This window comes from Hippoglossus hippoglossus, chromosome 14, assembly GCF_009819705.1.
Source record: "Hippoglossus hippoglossus isolate fHipHip1 chromosome 14, fHipHip1.pri, whole genome shotgun sequence".
Lineage (NCBI taxonomy): Eukaryota > Metazoa > Chordata > Actinopteri > Pleuronectiformes > Pleuronectidae > Hippoglossus > Hippoglossus hippoglossus.
This window is the reverse complement of record NC_047164.1, coordinates 1,229,783-1,250,776: the sequence shown is the minus strand read 5'-3', so window position 1 is coordinate 1,250,776 and position 20,994 is coordinate 1,229,783. Positions and strand designations below refer to the sequence as shown.

The following is a 20,994-nucleotide window of genomic DNA, read 5'->3' as shown; positions in this document are numbered from 1 at the left end:
GGTTAAATGAGTGAGAATGTATATATGTATTTATGTGTGTCAGGCTATGTACTGTATGTGTGTGGTTGAGTGATGGACTTTAAATAAGATGAGATGAGAAGTCCTTTATTTGTCCCACAATGAGGAAACAGATGAAGCGTCTTCACTTCCTCACGTTCTCCAAACATTAGCCAAACTACCTCGGACACAGGTGCCGCCATCTTGCACTTTTAACCTCTACTTGGAGCCAGAGTGTGTGCAGTAGTGACCGTGGTTTAAAAGTCCCGCCCATACGTGTGCTCGAATCTGAAAGATACTTGAAACGGAAACTCGGAAGGTGGAGGATCTTCGTAGTGGCACCGGCAGCCTGGTGCCTCTAGGTGGCAGCATGTGGCACCACGTCCACTGAGGAGTTTACGAGATGAAAACGAACTGTGGCAGCTTCTTCCTGACGAGCAAAGTGAGAACAAAAAAACATTTAATCCTTTTCTCTTCCATTTTCTTCCTTTGCCCTGAAGCCTGAAGTTCTGCGGGGAAATTAATAAGCTGAGGGGTTGAAACTGTGAACTTTGAGGGCAAATCATTTTTAGAGCTCAGCTTATTAACGTTCACCTGCTCCGAGCGTCATTGATGGAGTCCAGCACCTGAATTTGTGCGATCATTGGGGTCAAGGCCCGGCAAAGCTAAATCTAACAGCGGGAAAAGAAGAAGACATCATAGAGGCCGTCGTCCTTCAGGAGACGGAGAGCGAAGCTTCAGCAAGTTAATTGGAAAGTTTTTAAAAAACATCACCTAACAAGCAAAACTCCGCGGCGCCCTACAGTTGAGTTCTGGGATTATTAAACCTGCACCTCTGACCTCGGCTTCCTGCTCCTCAGGCTCCTTGTCATTATTCAAACAGCTCCGACCTTCAGCCACTGCGAGTAAAGCAGCTTCCGCCGGACTCTTGACCACCGGGTCACGACCCAAAAGGGGCTCGGAGATCAGCCGCCCTCCGCACGTCGGCTCCAGGAGGCCCGACCCGCTCCACCCTCGCTGTTTTGTAATGAGAGTGTGTTTGTGTTTTGATGTTTTCCTCCCGGCTGCTGAGACGGAGCTGGTTTCATTCTGCCTCGGTCTTGGCCCTGTGGACCCTCGGTAGCCTGAAGCTACTGCCTGTAGCTTGCATCAGCCTTTGGGCTCCAGGGTCGGCTCGCATGCTATGGAGCCTCTGTAGAAACGTTTGCCCTTGGGAGAGTTCCCTCCCTCAGAACTGCCTGTGAGGACTTTTAATGCCTTTTCCTTTTTTCATGTACTGGATCATTTTTCATTGAAGACAGACGGGGGGGGAAGGGACGAAAGAGAGAGAGAGCGAGCGAGCGAGAGCGGTAACAGGCTGCAAAGATCGCAGGACAATTTTGAGCCCAGCGAGTAAAACCAAGCCGATTGATCCCATTGAGAAAAGTGTCTTTCTGCCCTGAATTGAGGAAAATCTTGGTCCTCAGTTTTGTGTCTGTGGGGATTGAAGGAGGCTTGTTCTCTAAATGGAGCTCAAGCACCGACACAGGTCGAGGAGGTCGTGACGTTGTGAGTGAGTGTGTATGTAAGACGTGTTAATTAAAGGGGCGTCAGGTCCAGACTTGACTTGGAGATAACAGCAGGAAACGGGCCTGAGCCTCCCAGGACGATTCCTCCCAGCTGTTTGGTTCTAAATTTGTACGTTTGAGTATTAATATATTATTAAAGTATTAAATATTCATCCTCACAAACACTGAGGAAGGTTCCACTCTGCTCCGACTCTATTTTTCACTTTTATTATTTACTAAACTGAAGCAATCCCTCAGTGACATGGAAATCCTGCACCTCTGGTTCCTTGTGTCCATTAACGAGCAGCAGAATCGAACCCCCGGTGTGAAAACAAACATTACTATAAATCTAACCTGTAGTAATTGGCAGCGCTTGAGGTTTGTTTGCTGATTCACGCTGAGCCGTTAGAAATAGATTTCTAGGAATCGCTCTCCGATATTTGCTTTGAGGAAGTTTGAGTGGCAGCTCTGAGGCGGCGGCGGGCAGGAGACATATTTCAGAACTTCAGACCCACTCATCTGTCAAGACCCATAAAAGTTTACTTGTTTTTAATTGCGGTAACAACTTTTAGCACAGTGGCAGTAATGACAGCATCATTGTGTGGCTTCTATGACGACCTCACATTATCGGTTAATGTTGGAGGGATTGTGCAGCATCGCTCGACCGTCTGAGGCCAGTTTGAGTTTTACTGCAACACAAACAGAAAACCTGGACTAATGGTTCAGCTCTTGAGAAAATGTCAGTCCTCCGGGGGAAACTACCTGCGTGATCTTCATCTTTATGTTTCGTCAAACCTGTTGGGGTCGTAAATCCTCCCCGACAGCCTCCGACTCCCCGGTCTTTTACCTCCAGCTCCGAGTGGACACCGTTAAGCCGTAATAAGACCATAAAAGACTCTGCAGAGTTACTGCGAGAGCGGGGGGGGAATTTATTCAGGGAGGCAGTCTGCATTTCATGGTTTTATCTGGAGTGAATAGGAAATGTGCTGGTGTACGAGTGGCCAGTGGATTCCTGTCAGCTGACCACGTTAAGGAGATGATGAAGAGTCCATTAAACCCTCTGTGTGTGTGTGTGTGTGTGTGTGTGTGCGTGTGTGTGTGTGTGTGTGTGTGTGTGTGTGTGTCTGCGTGTGTGTGTGTGTGTGTGTGTGTGTGTGTACGTACATTGGATTTTAAACAGAGATAAACTGAGTAAACACTTTTAAATCACAGTTTTGAGGATTCACCGTTCATGTCGGTGTTTGCTTTGTTTAATTTGTTTCATCGTCAGGTGAATTCTCATTGGTCCTCGTGCACGTGCACGTGCGCGTACATCCATCTCCACCAGGGAACGCACTGACCCCGTGTGGTCGTCCTCGTGCAGCACACGTTACGTGGCTGCGCTCATTGTTCGTGTCGACCGCAGGAATCAGGTATTAAATGATTCAAACCAAACTTGTGGAAATGTTCCTGAACACAACAGATTATATTACGGTTCTTTTTAAATCCACAACTAAATTCAGCACAACAATTTTCCAATAAATTGAAATTAAAGACTTGAGGCACAAAATGGCTCCTGCACGTACGTACTGTAGAGCTGCAGTCCGTGCACCTCACACCTGACCGGCCTCAGGGTTCGAGGACATCTACCACAGTCGTGACATAACTCCAGGCCTCGGCGGTCATGAAGCCAGATTAGATTTGAGGCGTGGCGGAGGGAAGGCTCGCTCTCTCTCGTCCCGTGCGCTCCGGGCGCCTGCAGCCGGCGCCGCTTCCTGACAAACGAGGTGCGTTCCAGAGCGGTGGCGAAGCCGTTTGCAAAGATCCCAGCAGCCGTGGTTTGATTTCCAAAGGCAGATGTGTATCAGGGACAGGCAGCGTCCTACAGGCAGCAGAGCTCTCTGTCTTCATCCTCCTCGACACCTAATGGACCATCTGTGTGAGAGGAGACTGCAGTTAGAGCTAATGCAGTCATAACATCCAGCAGGAAGCAGAACCAACAGCATGATGGCGTCCTGTCATCACTGATGGAAGAATCTACTCTGAGGTGACTTCACTGTCGTCTGAGATCTGTTCGTGTGAAGCAGAGGAAGGTGACGACATCAGCGTCTTACATAATGAGTCGTTCCTCTGGAAGCACCTGAATGAACGAGAACAGTCACGTGACGAATCCAGATTCCTCTAGAGGAGAGAGGAGGCTTCACCACTACAGAACCTGGACCAACCTCTACAGGGTGAATTAACATTTTAATACAAATAGCAGTAACGAGGATTTCTGTTCTTTAAACACTAATATTCAGTTTTATTCTGTGATTCACATGAACAATATGTTGTTTGATTCACACGGTTCCGCCCTGTTGCTTTTTGTTTCGTAGTTATTGGCTCCGCCGGTGGAGTCGAGGCCTGAAGCCGAGTCTGGTTCCATCCGTCTTTTATTCCACCTCTGCCAAACCTTTAAAAACTGTCATTTATTTTGACTCGTTCAGATCGAGTCAAGCGACGGAGAAACCCTGAGTCAGATCCTCGCTTTGTCCTTCACGTCCGTTTGTTTCACAGCTTTGACTCGGAGCAGCTGCAGAGGAGCTGATGAACACGTGACACGGCCAACGCCAACACGGCGAACACGGCGAACACGGCGAACACGGCGAACACGAGACACATCGTGTTCTAATTGTCAGGACGGATCTTTTTATTTTCGTGTACACACTCTGTTGTCGTTTGCCCTCATTTGTGCTCGTGTCTGCCATATGGCTCATTAGCATTATAACAGGCACTGATGGAACGGGGGGGGGGACGCACTGAGGACGTCACCAAAAGTTAATGAAGGAAAATTCACTGTGGATCCAGGCCAAGTTTTCAGATACGCACACAAAATAAAATGTACAACGTTGCTCCATCGTGTTTTGTGAATGTTCTGCTCGTGCTCAGAGTTTCTCCTCTGTGTTTTACGGGCTAATATAATATTTACATGGATCATATGTAATATAAATAATCCAGTTTGTTAAGTATTATTTCATAAATTCACCCGACGTCTGCGGGGATTGGCTGCGACTCCCTCTGCCCCTCGAGGATTGGATGGATATTTCAGAATTAATCACCCGCTGCTGTTTGTTTTAATATAATATGATAATATATATCTTACTGTAATGACAGCTCCCAAAAGTGAAGCCACGTGTATGTCTCGTGGCCCCCTGGTGGCTGGCTGCATAAATGCCAACTCCTCCATGTTAGCAGATGGGACACGGACGAAACTAAAAAACCTATAAGTGGATGTAAAATACATTTTTGTCAGAGGTAGTTTCTATCTCACTGGTTAATTTGGTTCAGGCTCTCCTGGTGAAAGGAAATCTCATCTTCCTCATGCAGTAACGAGACATTTTTGTCTTATATTCTTTTTCTTTTCTTTGAGAAGAAGTTTAATTGTCTGTTAGCGCTGCAGGCTCCTCGGCCACCCCCCCCCCCACCCCCCCCTCCCATCAGCCCACCCCCCCCATGCTAAATGTGTTCAGTGGCTCGTTGTGCTTTGTTCTACCCAGATCCTCCTCCAGCTCTCTTTGACCTGCTGTAATGAGATGGAGGACGGCTAAATATATTTCATGATAATGTGCAATCTAACCCCGAACACCCCCCCCCCCAACCGCATGGCTGACACCTCCCCCAGGCCCCGTCCAGTCCCAGACGGACCCTCGTACGTTTCACCTTCATCCTCCTGCTTTCTCTTCTGGGTTTAACCACCAGGGTGATTGAAAGTAAATCAGAGAAAAAGAAGTGAGGAGGAGGGAGAGAGGCAGATGGAGAGAGGAGGGAGGAAGAGGAGGGATGAAGGAGCTGAGGAGAAAAGGTCTGGGAGGATTTTGTCTGGAGGAGCAGATAGAAGAGCAGGTCTGTGAAACTGAAGTGAAGGTCGTACGTCTGGATTCTGACCTGAAGTTATTTACTTTCACTCTCGTTGCCGCCTCAGACACAAATGTTTGTCATTTAGTTGGTAAATGGATGAAGATGCTCCGCAGGCAGTCGGGGGGGCAGCAGGCATTAGACCTCCTCCTCCTCCTCCTCCTCCTCCTCCAGCCTCTTCAGCAGCCTCTCTCAGGAGGTGACCTGAGGCCTAATGGGACTCTTTGTATTTAATGAAGAGCTGCAACCAACAGAGAGGAAATAGGTTTTTTACCTTAAATGCTCTTTTCCTGTTGAAGAAACCACACAAATAAGTTACATTTCTAAATAACTCGAGTCATTTTCACACATGAACTCTGTTAAATAGTGTTCTCCTGTGAAGAAGCAGCAGGAGCTGGTCCCGATTCCTCATCAACACGTCCGCCCGCTCACTGGGAAGCTTCCAGACCTTTTCCATGTTGCTAATAAGGCTGCAGGAAATGTTTCCTCCCACTCTTTCATCTTTTGAGATGATTAAACTCTGGAATATGGTTGAACTGACAGGTTGTGAATGTGCAAACACACAAAGTCACTGTTTGTATCGTCGTCCAGAAAAATCCCCACGTGAGCTGTGAAGTTTAATGTGAACGCTGCTTTTTAGGTTTACGTCCTCGTCAAAGTAAAACAGCTTCAGAGTTTGTGTCGACGGTGCTGAAACGAGGAGGGATTTACAGTAACATGTACAGTGTGTGTGTGTGTGCGTGTGTGTGTGAGTGTGGGTGTGTGAGTGTGAGTGTTTGTGTGTGTGTGTGTGCGTGTGCGTGTGTGTGTGTGTGTGTGTGTGTGTGAGTGTGGGTGTGTGAGTGTGAGTGTTTGTGTGTGCGTGTGCGTGTGAGTGTGTGAAGGGTTGACAGCCCTTGTGAAGAGTGTGTTTAAGGTGGCGGTAGTTGTGGTCTTAATGGCCCGGTGCATTTTCCCAGAGGAGAGTTTTTGGAGCAGATGGTTGGTTTGGTTATCGACCTGAAAGAAAAATACATCAGAGGCTCCGCGGCGGTTTAAACTGCAGCCGTCGCCTCCTGCAGGAGCTCGACAGCCTCGACAGCCTCGACGTCTGACTGACGGAGTCTGTGCAGAAGCTGCAGCTGCCTGGAGACGTCACTATGTGAATACTAACGATTGTTTTGTGTGGCAGTAATTGTGATTCCTGTGTTTCAGTAGCAGAGGTTTAACGTTGTCGTATCTCCTGTGAGTCTTCAGCAGAGACGTCTCACACAGGAGCATGAATGGAAAACATGAAATCCAAAGCCACACAACAGAATTAGTGACAATGAAAAAGCAGCTTTTTGCTCGTATCTCAAGAACATTGAGGTCAAAAGTCAATTTTCTTTTGAAATCTCATCAGCAAACGCGAAACTAGTCATAAGAAAATTTGAGATCACCTTCGGGTTTTGTGGATTTTAATTTATTGACGTGAATCTGTTTTGATTAATGTCAAAGTAAAACAGTTAACGATTCGTCATCATCTGCGTTTCCAGAATTTAGGGAATTTGGCTCCAAATGTCATTAAAAACACAAGATGGCGACGCCCATATTCGTAATATTTCATCTTTATTTTTGCACAACGTGAGGATATAGAGATGCATCTTTATTTACAAGGTTCATGCATCAGAATTTAATACAGGTTTAATGGTGAGCACAAATATTGATATTATTTGTAGTATTTTCTACAGATGAAGGCAGGTTAGCATAGTTTATTTGTCATATTTTTATAAGTGTTCGGATCCGTTCCTGCTTCAGGCTGCGTCCTCATTGTTTTCTGATCAAACATCGCTTCACTTCTCTCATTTTTCATGAATTCCGTAGACGGCGTCCTGCGAGCGAGCGGTCGTTCCATCAATCACCTGGAAATAGAAACCCGGTGATATGCAAACATTATCGTCAGCACCTTTCCCCTCCTTCATTTTTTAATAATACAGTTTTATAAACTTCCACGGCCATTTGTGCCCCGAGAGCCAGCGAGCAATAAATCACTGGATCACTGGAGCTGCAGTATTTCACTCTGTGTATTAGTATGTGGCTGCGGTGCTTCACCTCTGCAGGAGCTCACACTACATACGTTCAGTAAACCCTGGGAAAGGTGGGATTTGTGTGACGGCTCAGCAGCAGCACCCCCCCCCCCCCCCTCGGCTCAGTAATATGTCTGCAGGTCCCATAATACTCTATTTTTCCCATAATGCCCGTAACTCGCTGCCACCAAACGACTCGGGTCTGGAGAAGCAGAATAACGTCTCGGCAGCAGATGGGCTGAACGCTCGGTTTGTAGAGTTTATAAAGACGTTTAATCTTTCCTCTTCAATTTCTCTTCTTTTATTTACTCTCCTCACTCGGGGCGTTATTCTTTACCCACCATGTTTCTCTCTCCGCCCCCACTTTCTCTCTTTCTTTTACTCTCTCAATCTGTTCTTTATCAGCGGCGCTCGCCCACTGACACGAAATACAGCTAAGTGAGTCTTCACGAGGCCGAACAGCTGATTCATCCTCCTGCACGCTTCACAAGATCAGAAAGAGACATGGGTGACAAAAGAATCAGAGAGAGGGACGAGAGCGAGGGAAGACGGGAAGAAAGGAAGGAAGAGGAAAGGGGACAGAGGAGGATGCAAAAGAAAGAAAGTAAATGGATGTGGATGAGCAATGAAGGTCTGAAGGAAAGGAAAGGAAGGAAACAAGGGATTAAAAAGAAAGAGGAATATAAGAGAAGGGAGAGGGTGATAAGGGGAAGGAAACTAGTAAGGAGGGAGGAGATAAGTAAATGTGCAAAGTGATGAGGGAGGAGATAATATGAGAGAAGGAATGATTGAGGAAAGGAGAGGTAGAGGATGCATACAAGGCGAACAGGAAACAAGGGATGGAGGATGAGGAAAGAGAAGAAAGATGGGATGGATGAGGAAACAGAGGAAGGAGTGAGAAAGAAGAAGAGATGGAAAACAGACTAAAGATGAGAAGAGGAAAAAAGAGGCGTGAAACCAAGTAAGACAGGAAGGAAAAGGATGAATAAAGAAAATGAGAGAAAGATGACAAGAAGAGGTGAGGAACTGAGAAACGAGAGGATGAAAATATGTGAGGTTAAATAGAGAGAGAGGACGGGAAAGGAAATGATGCAGTGGAAAGAAAGAATAGAGGGAAGAAGGAAAGGAGAAGGTGCGACGCCATGAATGGGACACGAGCAGAGAGGTGAGGAAAATACCCGACAGACAGGAGGTGGTGGAGAGAAAGGATAGATAGAATAACAAGCTGATGGAGGAGAGAGAGAGAGGAGGAGAGGAAGTGTTAAAGGCAAGGTGAAAAGAGGGGAAGCATGGAAAGGGGAAAGTCGTACAAAAGAAGGATGGAGAGAAAGTAAAATTTGAGGAATAAGAGAGAGAAAAGAAGGGATGGGTGAAGAAAAAGAGGAGGAGAGAACGATTATCGTTGAAGGTCACATTCTGGAAACAGATGAAATCTTTACAGAGAAGAACGAGGAATCATATTTTGGCTGGAGGAAGTCGGAATAAAACCCGGGATGAGTTTTTATCGATCTCTGGTTTGCACTCGTTTATGAGTCAAATAGAGAGAGGGAGGGACGGAGGTGTGGAGAGCAGAGCGGTGAAAGGCGAGCGCGGAGGCAGAGCGGGCGTCTAAATGCAGGTGGTCTTTATCGATCGCAGTCTGCCGGCTCCTCATCGACTGAGGACTGATTACAGCAGAGTTAAGAAGCACATGGAAGTGTCCCCCCCCCCTGTGACCATTACCGCCTTTAAAAATGACTTCATGAATACGCTGCTCCGTCTCGTTCCTGAGAGGCCGTCGAATCGAGCGCAAACGCACGTACAGATGTGTTAGTCATCACATCTGTCTAACACACATTAGCCTGTCGACAGAGCTGAAGGTAAAACATCCCGGACTCGAACGTGGGGTGGGGCTGAGGTATCAAGGTCCCACCCACACACGCTCTCGACCAATCGTGAGCCAGTGTCAGCTGTCAATCTTATTCACATCATCTAATTAAAACCAAACTGATCAGGAAACACTTGATCAAACATCCGTGAGATAAGAACGACCTGAAACCACAGAAACCATCTCTTTATTTAGGAGCTCAGTTCTCACGTAGGAGAAGCAGATGCTCGGTGGTTGATTCCTCAGAATCTAACATCTGGCGAGAATCTGCCTGAAACCACCTCCAGAGGTTTTGAATCATCTGATCACAATCTGTTTCTCAGGCTACTTAGAGACGTTTTGATTGGATCAGCTCAGGATGCATAAGGAGGTGAGATGTAGGAGGTTAATCAGGATGTTCCAGATGTTCCTCCCCCCAGAGAAGCTCTCCAGCTCCTCCTGGGTGATCCCAAGGCCTTTCCAGGCCTCAGGGGAAATATAATCCCTCCTTCAGATTCTAAATCCATCTCTGGGGTCTAATCCCAGTTGTGCATTTCTGGAAATCGTCCAGTGGAACCCGTCCAGGAAGCATCACGATGAATCAGACGCCTGAACCACGACTGAACAAGCAATTTGTCAGAAGTAACTTGATTACACCTCAAGGATATTTCGTCTAAACGTACAAACTGACGTGTAGAATTTAACGTTGTCACTTTTCAAACGTTTTAACGAATACGACATCAGTGTTTCTGTTAATTATCCGGACTGTAGAGATCACGATGTCACACCAAATTTATTTTACGGCGTTTGCTTAGCTGTGTGCAGCGCCACTTGCTCGCTGGCGCTATCGGTCGTAACATTTTTACCGTCCGCTGTCACTCAGAATCGAGTGAGAGCGACAGCCGTGTGCGTCATGATGTGAACGAGACTTTATTTGTTGGAATGTTTTTCATATTTTTGTAACCAAAGCACGATACTGGTTTACTCAGGAGGCAAACTACGGCAAATGGTCTGATGTGCTTCTGTGTATTTTCAATCCAAACATGTCGTTACACTTTGAATTTAACTCTCCTCTCCCCCCCCCCCCCCTCCGCTACATCAGAATGAATGTTTGAATTTTAAATTTAAAGTACCAGCTCTAGTAGAAATGTGCTGAGAATTCACAACACATTTTTTAAATTGATTTTCAGTTTTTTTTTTAATGCTTCTTCTGGCTTTTACTTCACTTCTTTTTTTTAAATTGATTTCGGAAAACGCGAGTGCGGCTTCAGACGTATAAACATAAAATAAAAATACATAAAAATAACAGTGGCTCAACGTTCAACTGTGACTGTTTTAATTATTCAAATGTCCGCGAGTTGATTTTCACTCTGAAGCGACGGGAATGAAAACGAGCGGCTGCCTCGAGGGGAGAAAATCAATCTAAAGTTCAGTTTGCTTCGCAGGATAGTCGGCGCTGATGCAAAGTATATACCAGTCATAGTTAATGGGCTATAACATTAAAGTATAATACTTCATTATGAGATGAGGTGGAAATTACACCTCCGAGACCTGAACGCACCTTTCATCAACCTTTCCCTGCTCTACTTCACTGTCGTTTGTTTTTCTGTGCGCGGAGGAAACGTCTTCTAGAGGTTTTCTGTGAGTTTTAATCAACCTGATGAAGCCACTGATGTAAAGATAGATTCAGATTAAACATGTACAGAGACTTGTTTTCTTTATATCAAACCTTTATTGTGTGGAGTCCCTGCTTTGGTCTATTTTTAAAAAATCTCAGTCTTTATTAAATTGTTTGTAGCAGCAGGAGCTCGACTTCCACACTCGGCCGTAAATAGACGCTGACGCACGATTCTGTTAAACTCTGTGAAAGTGAAAGTCAACAGACTTTATTTATTTCCTGTTTCCTGTGACGTGTGATTATTTATCTTCTGGATCGTGTGATTTAAGTTTGGTCGACAACACGTTGAACTCACTAGATCGACAACAGCTCACTAATGTGAAGCCAAATCATCTGGCTCGCCCTCTGGTGGCTGGCTGCGGTATAGGTCTTGAACTTCTCCATGTTAGCAGATGGGACATGGACCTAACTTAAAATAAATCTTTTCCCATGAAGGTTTCTATAATTTTTGGTAGTTTTCACTCTATTATGTTGCTGATAAGTTTGTTTTTTATTCGATGATTTAAAAACGAGCGCAGACGTCATGATTGACAGCTGAGACGACTCCTGGTGGATATTTAAGCTTCATATTTCTACAACTAGAGGAAGTGGAGACAAATTGTCCTTCTTTGTATAGTTGAGAGTAGACGATGTCACAAAAACAATATTAATTAATATCAGATAATTAGAAGTTGAAAAACAATATATGGTGTCCACTTACTTTTGGCCAGGTCATATACAGTAATTAAAACATATTCTAATAAAATCCATCTTCATCTATTTGTTTCACACGATTCTCCGTCTGCAAAGTGTGTTGTCATGTCTCCGTTTGTTCAGTGAGAGACACTCATTAAAATATGTGTTTGCTGCGAGCGTTCACACACCATCACATCAACATGTTGGTTTCAGGACGCACAAAGAGCAAATGAGTGAACTGAGGCAGGTTCAACACACACACACAGACACACACAGACACACACACACACACACACACACAGACACACACTCACACCCTGCCTGGCTAATCAGCTTGGCCCAACACTCTTCAAGTGGACGTCCCCTGCAGGCCTATTTGCAGAGGAATATCAAACGTCCTGCTCACTATCATTCTTTCCAATTAGAGGCTCAGGACTTCATTACTGCCCCCCCCCCCCCCCGCAGGCTGCCAGCTCGTAACGCAGACAGACAGACAGACAGAGAGACAGACAGGCAGAGAGACAGGCAGAGAGACAGGCAGAGAGACAGACAGGCAGAGAGACAGGCAGACAGAGAGACAGGCAGACAGGCAGAGAGACAGGCAGACAGACAGGCAGAGAGACAGGCAGACAGGCAGAGAGACAGGCAGACAGACGGACAGAGACAACATCTCTGTAAAATGCATTCAGCGGCGTCCGTCTGTCTCTCTCTGACTTCCTGTCCCTCATCGATGCATCAGCTCGTCTCCTCTCTTTGTTTCTCCAGTCGGTGATTTCCCTTTTCTGTGTAATGTGATCAGTATTCCTGCCGCCGGGGATTCACCGTGATGACGAGCGGAAACATGCAGAGGAAGAGTAAAGACACAGAAACTAAAAGAAACCTGTTGTTTTCAGATCTTCACTGAAAGACAAACGTAAAATGTCCCAAAGTATCCCAGACACGGGCGCCGCCATCTTTCTGTTTTCACCTCATCATCAAATAACTTATTAAAACCAAACTGATTTGGTTTGAGTGATAATATCAAGGAGGCCACAAACGCATGTGATCATATTAGAAACAGAAACAGCATCATATGATTTATACATACCCTATAATAACACAAATGTAAGATAAGATAATTCTTTATTATTCCCACAATGGGGAAATTTGCAATATTCTAAGAAGCAAGAGTCAAAAGTACGGATCAGTTAGTAATAATAAGTGGGGAAATAGAAAAATTATAGAAAAATATGAATGGAATAAAAACTAAAACGTCTATTTTACTTAATTACTGCTTACTTGTTGTCCCCATAAGGAAGAAGAGTGAGCATGGACACACACACACACACACACACACACAGTCATCATCATCATCATCATCATCATCATCATCATCATCATCATCATCTCCATCACTCTTATTCAGAACTATGAGGTAATCAGTCAGCACGAGGGACAGAGATGATTAAAGTGACTCCGTGAGAGATCATCATCATCATCATCATCATCACCATCATCATCATCATCCCCATCATCATCCCCACACCTCCTCTTCATCACTCGTCCTCAGAGACACACGAAGCTCCTTCACTCCGTCCTGTCGTTGTTTAGTCCTCACGTGTCAGGGAGCGTTTCATTATTCAGAAGGTCACACGCTGACGCAGACTTTTATTGTTGTTATATCTGTTGACTGAATTAAAGATGCTTCTCATAACGGTGACAACTGAACAACTGTGGAAGAAGCACGTGAATATGGAAAACTTTCACTTTTAAAACCACCTGCGTGTGACTTTGTATTCACAGTCACAGCTCATCTGTGTCTCCTCTATTGTTCTGCAGGTCCTCACAACAAGGGGGAAACATTTACTGTGAAATGTGACTTCTCGGAGCAGGACTAATGCAATCTGAAGGAAAATCTGTGCAACTGATCGAATACATTTAAAGAATGAGCCGTTTTTCAGATGTAAACTCAGAAAATAGTGTCTGGAGATTTTCTTGCAGCCTCCTTTTACTATGAGGCTGCAGGAGAAGATCCAGAAAGTGTCCGGAGACACTGACTCAGACGTTTGTGTCCTCGAGTCTTCAGCGCAGCATCACGTGCGAACCTGTGACGACCTGACAGACGTTCATCCCACATCAAGCTTTCTGCTATTAGAAGAAAACGTCCTCTCACATCTCTAATCCAACTCCTCGACCCGAGTGCTCGCTCCGACGCGTCCTGACAAACTTCCCCGTTATGATTCGGACAGTTGATCCGAGTCAGACGTCGCTCTGTAATCACCCAAACCACCGGCGGTGCCCTCACAGAGACGTGTGTCCCCCTTGTTTTCCTGTTGTCCCACCCGGGACGACAGCCTGTCAGTCGTCTCAGGCCGGGGACGCACGCTGCAGCTGACACCGTGGACGGCTGCTGTGTATCACCGGGGCCACAGCGGCGTTGTTAAAATGTCTCTCGCCGATCACTGTCACTCCGGCTGCCGAGTCTCTGCTGCTCCGTCAGCATATTTAGGCAGGAGGTAAAAAATAGAAGGAAGTGATGCGACCCCCGGGCGAGTGATTTAAATTCACCTGCACTGTGGGGAGACTGTTGGTGGCTTGTCACGTTGTTCGGGCTGTAATCTGCCGCCTGCTACTGTGTGTGACGAGTGGAGTCTGTCACCGGGATGCGTCTCTTTATTTGTTCTGACCTGCTCCCTCACATTTCCTTTCTACCTCCTCTCCTCCATCTCTCTTTCCTCTGTTTCCCTCTTTCTTCCTCTCTCCCTTTGATCTGCCTCCTCTTGCTCGACTCGCTCTAATCCGACGCGTGCACACACTGTCTGACGGACTACACTCACTGTTGAGGTGGAGAATCGCTCCCTGTTATAAAAGCCGCTGCTTTCCTTAAAGCATTCGGGGGAGAGAGGCCAAAGGGTCTCAGCAGGGAGTGCTGGCTGTTTATTAGAGCGGGCCGCTGGCTACACCTCCAGTCGGACTGAAATACGGAAAGAGGAGAATATTATACAGTCTGCAGCCGAGAAAATGAGAGCGATCAAATTATGGAATGAGGGGAGAGGGATAATAGGGGGCAGAGAGAGAAACATATGAAATGGGTGAGCGTTTAACTCGCTGGTCCCGCGGGGCCTTGGGAGGCAGCGCTCTCTGTCTTCAGGATATTGCAGAGTCACCTGCAGGAGGTTCAGTTGTGATGACTGGGCCCAAAAGTGCAAAGTTTTTGCTGTGTTGGAAAAGAAGCTGAGTCCCTGCAAGAACTCAGTGTTCCCGTCTCACCACATAGTGTGGATCCATTCAGTGGAGCTGAGGGTGGGGGGGGCAAGGTGGTGGCACATCGGTCCCACACTTTGGTCCTGATCGACACGTCAGGACAACGAGAAAACATGAATATCGACTTTAAAGATCCTTTAAATATTAAATATCAACCACGACAAATAAGAACTTTAATTCAAATGAATGAAACTTGTTTAACGTGTCAACATGTGAGTCGATGAGGAAGATAAATGTTGACACTAATCGACATGTGATGGTAAATGTTTTATGCTGCACACACGTTAAAATGCTCACAAGCTCAATGTTACATATTAAACATTCAACATTCACATGCTATCAAGTTATCTGCTACAGAATAAATGAACGTTAGAATAAGAACAAGCTCCATATTACATAGTTAACATGCTAACAATGTTACATACTTAATAATGTTGAACACGCTACTGAGCTAAATGTAGTTTGCATCTCCTAAATATTATTCACTAGACGTAGCTCACAAGCTAAATGTTACGTAGCCGACTAAACATTGTTCATTCACATGCTAACGAGTTCATTAATCATATTTGGCTGTGATTCGAAGTCAGGCCTTGGAATCTGTGTCTGTGTCTTCAAAGTGCTCAAAGAGTTGAAATGTCGTTACTCCCCCGTTGCAGTGGAGGTGGGGACGGACTGAAGGGAAGTGGGGGACACACAGTGATGGTAAATTACAAGTCACGACCGGAGACTGCAGAACACGATGAACACCACAGAATCATTTTAATCTAACACCAGCGTGAGAGGAATATCCTCCGACGGGATGCGAGCGGGTCATGATTTCACACGCCAGCCTCCAGCTGCAGAGATCCCAGCTCCTGGTCGGGTCCTCGCTGACGTCTGTGGATTATATTAGAGCTGAATATGGAGACGCACGTGTCAGTGGTGGGTAATTGCCTCCAGCAGGACTTTGTCTATGAGCGTTATCGTCACTTCACACAGTGTACAGGCTGCATTATGCAGTTTACAGTAAATTAGTTACAGTGAGCGGTGGAACTGCACATGCTGATCCAGCTCATATGTGACGGGGGGGGGGGGGAAACGTGACATAAATATTCATGGATGATCCTAGAACGTGTGAATACATTTCAACACAGTTTACTGTAGAAAATCTCTGTGTACTTTACTGAACAGGGACTGAAGAGCTGATCTAACAAGAACATATCTCCTCTCTGCTTTAAACGTGCAGAGCCTTGATGTGTGATCACAGTGTTGGGTCTGCTGGAGACGTCTCTGCTGTCTGAGGGAACCAAGCAGCAGCAGGGACTTTAAGCTCCTGTCACAGGTCCCATCTCAGTCCTGCTTGTTTTGGCCCATCCCACCAGAGCTTCCTCCAACTTCCACCAAAACAGCTCTTCTGTTCTCAAGCACCGATCCTCCCCGACCGGTCACACACCGCCTCCTCTTCCCCTCTTCCTCTTCCCCTTGTCCTCTTCCCCTCTTCCTCTTCCCCTTGTCCTCTTCCCCTCGTCCTCTTCCCCTCGTCCTCTTCCCCTCTTCCTCTTCCCCTCGTCCTCTTCCCCTCTTCCTCTTCCCCTCGTCCTCTTCCCCTCTTCCTCTTCCCCTCTTCCTCTTCCCCTCTTCCTCTTCCCCTCGTCCTCTTCCCCTCTTCCCCTCTTCCTCTTCCCCTCGTCCTCTTCCCCTCGTCCTCTTCCCCTCGTCCTCTTCCCCTCTTCCTCTTCCCCTCGTCCTCTTCCCCTCGTCCTCTTCCCCTCTTCCTCTTCCCCTCGTCCTCTTCCCCTCTTCCTCTTCCCCTCTTCCTCTTCCCCTCGTCCTCTTCCCCTCTTCCTCTTCCCCTCGTCCTCTTCCCCTCGTCCTCTTCCCCTCGTCCTCTGCTCACAGGATTCACTCGTTCACTGATCTTTGTTAAAGTTCTGCTCGGCTCCGTTCCTCTGCTCCTGTGACCTGATCTCTCCCAGCTGCCTCTTCATGCACCTGCCTCACTCGTCCTAACACTGTCCTCGTCATATCCTAAAGTCCCTGAACTCATCCAGTCCCTGTTTGTCCCTGAACTTTTAACACAAACATACTTAGAGCTACAGCATAAAGAGGGAATAAGTATCACAAGTGTCCGGCTGTGAGACAGAGATAGTTTACAAAGTCTGCTTTGGGTAAATGTTTGAATTATTGATGTTTTAAAGCTCGAAGCTATAAATCTGACTCACGTTACAGTTCGGTGGTGACTTGATTAAGAAAACATAAAATAAATGAGACTGTTGTTCCTCATGAAGAATGAAAATAAGACTCAACGTTTAACTCACAGGATGTAGATGAAGTAGGCAAGGAGACACGGGGAGGGAGCAGCGCCCCCTGGAGTCCCAGAAGACTCCAGATCAACAGTTTACATGTGTCCTCAATAATCTTTGAACCACGACCAGACAGTTCTCTGGGGTTTGTTTGGTGATTTAAAGGATGAACCACAAAGTAAAAGTTCAACGACTTCGATCACAGAACCAGGAGAAGAGAAGCGTCTCCACCTGTAGTCGTCAGTAAGAGACGACTTATTTATCCCACATGGACGAGCCCGAGTTCCACTGTGGTGGAGCTGTGCTCTGCTCCCCCCCCCCCCCCCCCCCCCCCCCCCGGAGGAACCACGGCGTTGTAAACATCTCCAGACGTCAGCGAGAGTCGAGCATTAAACTCGGTTTAATTTAACAAACGCTGGAATGTGCCCCCCCGTCCCGACTCTGTCCAGCTGCTCCAGCGTGATTCAAATAACGAGAGCTGCTCTGCACGTTTCACATCGTGTTGCCTTCATCGTGACTCTTACTGTTTAGTCTTACTTTGATATTTAAGATGAGTTATCCAGATTTTATCATTTTGAATACTTGAAACGTATTAAAACAGGATGGATGTTTGGTGGTGAAGGTGCTGCTCTGGTCGGTGGAGGGATTCTACCTTTTTCATCAATTTCCCAGGAAATAATTTATGGATTTTGATGAAAAAGTCTGACGTGTTTTGGTGATTGATATATTATTTATTTAGATTATTTCATGATGTCATAAGCAGTTTTCCAGAGTCAGATGATTTCTGTTGAATCAAGATGTTGACATTTTAACTATAAAAGATGTTTTCCTTGTTCTTATAATTTAGTTCATGTCTGTTTGAAATGATTCAAATAACATGTTGTCCTCATTATATTCCATCTGTGTGTTCTTGCTTATTAAACGTGTTTATCGATGAGGCCGAGGAGCCGCTGTGCTCGCTGAGTGGAGCCGTATAGATCAGCTGAGACTCAGAGATTATGTTCATTGATCAGACGCACACACACACACACACACACACACACACACTCACACACACACACACACACACACACTCACGCCTCCCGTCTGACTGTGTGTTTCTGTGATTTCAGGGGCTGAAGGAGCCGTGTTCAGCAAATCAGTGGAGACGCCGCACGTCAGAGCCGAGCCGTCCAAAGAGCTGCGGTGAGTTTTGTTCTGTTGACACGTGAACATGTGAAGTAAATACACACGTGAACGTGGACTGACACATTAAACATGTTTAATGTGATGCAATTAAACAGTTTAACCAACAAATCACTTCTCACACAACATGAACACACACACTCAGCTGTTGTGTTTGATCTGTGTAGAACTTACACAACTGTCAACAACTTAAAAGTTTATTTTTCAAGTTAAACTGACTAAAATCTTTGGTTTCAGCTTCTAGAATCAAAAGTTTTTCTCTTTTTTTTTTATAAAATTGAATATTAATAATAATAACTTTTGTTTTTATACACAAGATGTTAAGCCAGTAAATCAGGAACATAATTAGAGGATCAATCATCACAATCTTCCATAGATTGGTTGCAGCCTTCGACCTGTTTGTCTACTGAACTGATTCAAATCAGTTTTCAAAAACACGTAATTGACAGAATTAAAACTATTGCAAAAAAAGATGCAGATAAGAAACATGATGTCTTCAGTATGTTTTTATTTTCTAAGGTTCCTTCTGGTGTCGTGAATTAAATAAATATTCAGTTTATTTTTCTGCTTTTTACAGATTTTATTTAACAACAAAAAGTATAAAAATCTAATTTTCACACAAACAGTTGAGTCTAATCACAGAAACATTGACATTATTGGACCAATATTTGAATTTATGATGCGTGGCCGACTGCTGAATCACTGACGCTTCACTAATGTATTCGTCAAATGTATTTATTGGCTCTTTTTTCTCGATATAATTTGGCCCAAAGGAAAAGTTTGTACTGTTTCCAATTTTAAATATTTAGACCCGATGAGATTTATTATTTTCCGCACAGAGACAGAAGGTCGTCTGTCCGTCATATTTAATCAGTCACACTTCTGGAAAACAACAATATCGTGGATGAGACACGTATTTGAACTTTTTACGTCATTATGAATCTTCGTGTTTTTCACCCTCTTGACTTTGTCCGACTCAACTAGATGAAGAACGTTAAAGATCTCAGCACCTGAAAGAGGCACAATGTAAATCTATGAAGTGCTGGAAAGAGCAATGTCTCGTGGGTAATTAACTCGTCGGTCCAGTGACGTCTGAGATTATTGGCTCCATCTTTTGCCAATAGATGCATTACCCCTCCTCATCTTCACCCCCCCCTTCATCAGTCTCTCTCTCTCCGTCTGCAAATCACCATGAAAATCAGCAAAACATCAGAGCAGCTCATCCTGTGTCGTGAGGAAATGAACGAGGGAGGAGGAAGCGTGAGATGAGAGAGGAAGCACAGAGAGCAAAGATTTGGCTGAACAGACATCAAACGGAGGAAAGATGTGACGAAGAGGAGGAGGAGGAGGAGGAGGATGTGTTTGTAGACGGACTTTGGGCGTTTTGAGGTGACAACAGAAGCTGCTGAGTTAAAACACGACTTTCTTCAGTTCTACATCATTTCATCTTCACCCATTTTCAAATGAGCCAGAAACACATGGAGGAGGAAGACGAGGGGGAAATGCATGAAATGAATCCGACACATGTTCCTGTTGGTGTGAACGAGTCGGACCCGACAACCTGCTGCTGCTTCACAAACACTAACAACACAACATGTCTGAAGTGTGGATGTGTTGTTCTGAGATCCGAACTCACAACTCTGCTCTGATTAGTTCGCTCCTCAGGACTCAGTGGGCGGCAACGGGGTGTGTTTGATTGACAGCTCCCTCGCTCTGCGGTGTATTAACGTCTGTCTAACCTGAGATAAATCCCAGCTCGGGTCCGCCCACCTTCCTCCTGAGCAGACGTCTAATCAACCAGAACAACTGGAAACATCTGCGTGTGAGGGAGTGAGGTACCTGAATACCACAGCTGCTAACCACCTTTATATAGAGCGACTGATTCAACCTGAGCTTTAACGCCCTGACTTTCTCTCACTTGGTTTTTAATCCTCTTGGCACCGAGCCTGAATCAGGTTTGATCAAATTAAGCAGAAACCTCAATCCTGACCCACAGTGTGCTCACCGGAGAACAGGGTCCGGTATCGAGCACAAGGACGAATCGACCTTTATGATTAGAAAACAAGCTCAATTACCTCAAGATGAATAATTAACCTCTGCAACAGAAACAAGCTGAGATGCTTATGATTAATGGCAGGAGTGTGTAGCTGCACGCACACACACACACACACACACACACACACACACACACACACACACACACACACACACACACACACACACACGCACCGGAGAGATAACAGGAATAAATATGTGAAAGATAAAGGAGTTGAAATGAGGAGTGAAGAGTTCCTCACTTCCTGCAGGAGCTGAAAGTTTTCACATCATAAAAAGTTTGACACAGTAGATTCTCGGCCGCTCTCTGCTCGAGTCTCTCTTTGTGTTTTTTTAAGCGCTCTGCAATCTGAGCATTGAGATTGAATCTGTCCGACTCGAACAGCAGGAGACGGAGCTCAGAATCATCCAACACCAGCAAAGTGTCCACAACATGTTCTCACAACTGAGAAGAAAGAAGCTGCGACTCCAGATCCAGTTCAGTTCTGTTCCTTCTCTACGTGTTCGTATTCAGTCATTTCTAGAACAGATGTGTTGCTGTTTTTACTTTTAATACTATGAGTAGTAG

General features: G+C 45.6%; 1 protein-coding gene across 3 annotated transcripts in view; it reads left to right on the top strand.

The window, feature by feature from the left end:
- Nucleotides 1-20,994, top strand: part of sgcd (sarcoglycan, delta (dystrophin-associated glycoprotein)) — a 200,941-nt gene that overhangs the window by 173,425 nt on the left and 6,522 nt on the right. For all 3 annotated transcript variants that reach the window (XM_034607496.1, XM_034607495.1, XM_034607498.1), the window contains one exon: nucleotides 18,299-18,371. In XM_034607496.1, the coding sequence (XP_034463387.1) occupies nucleotides 18,299-18,371 (73 nt within the window). The remainder of the gene's footprint in view (nucleotides 1-18,298; nucleotides 18,372-20,994) is intronic.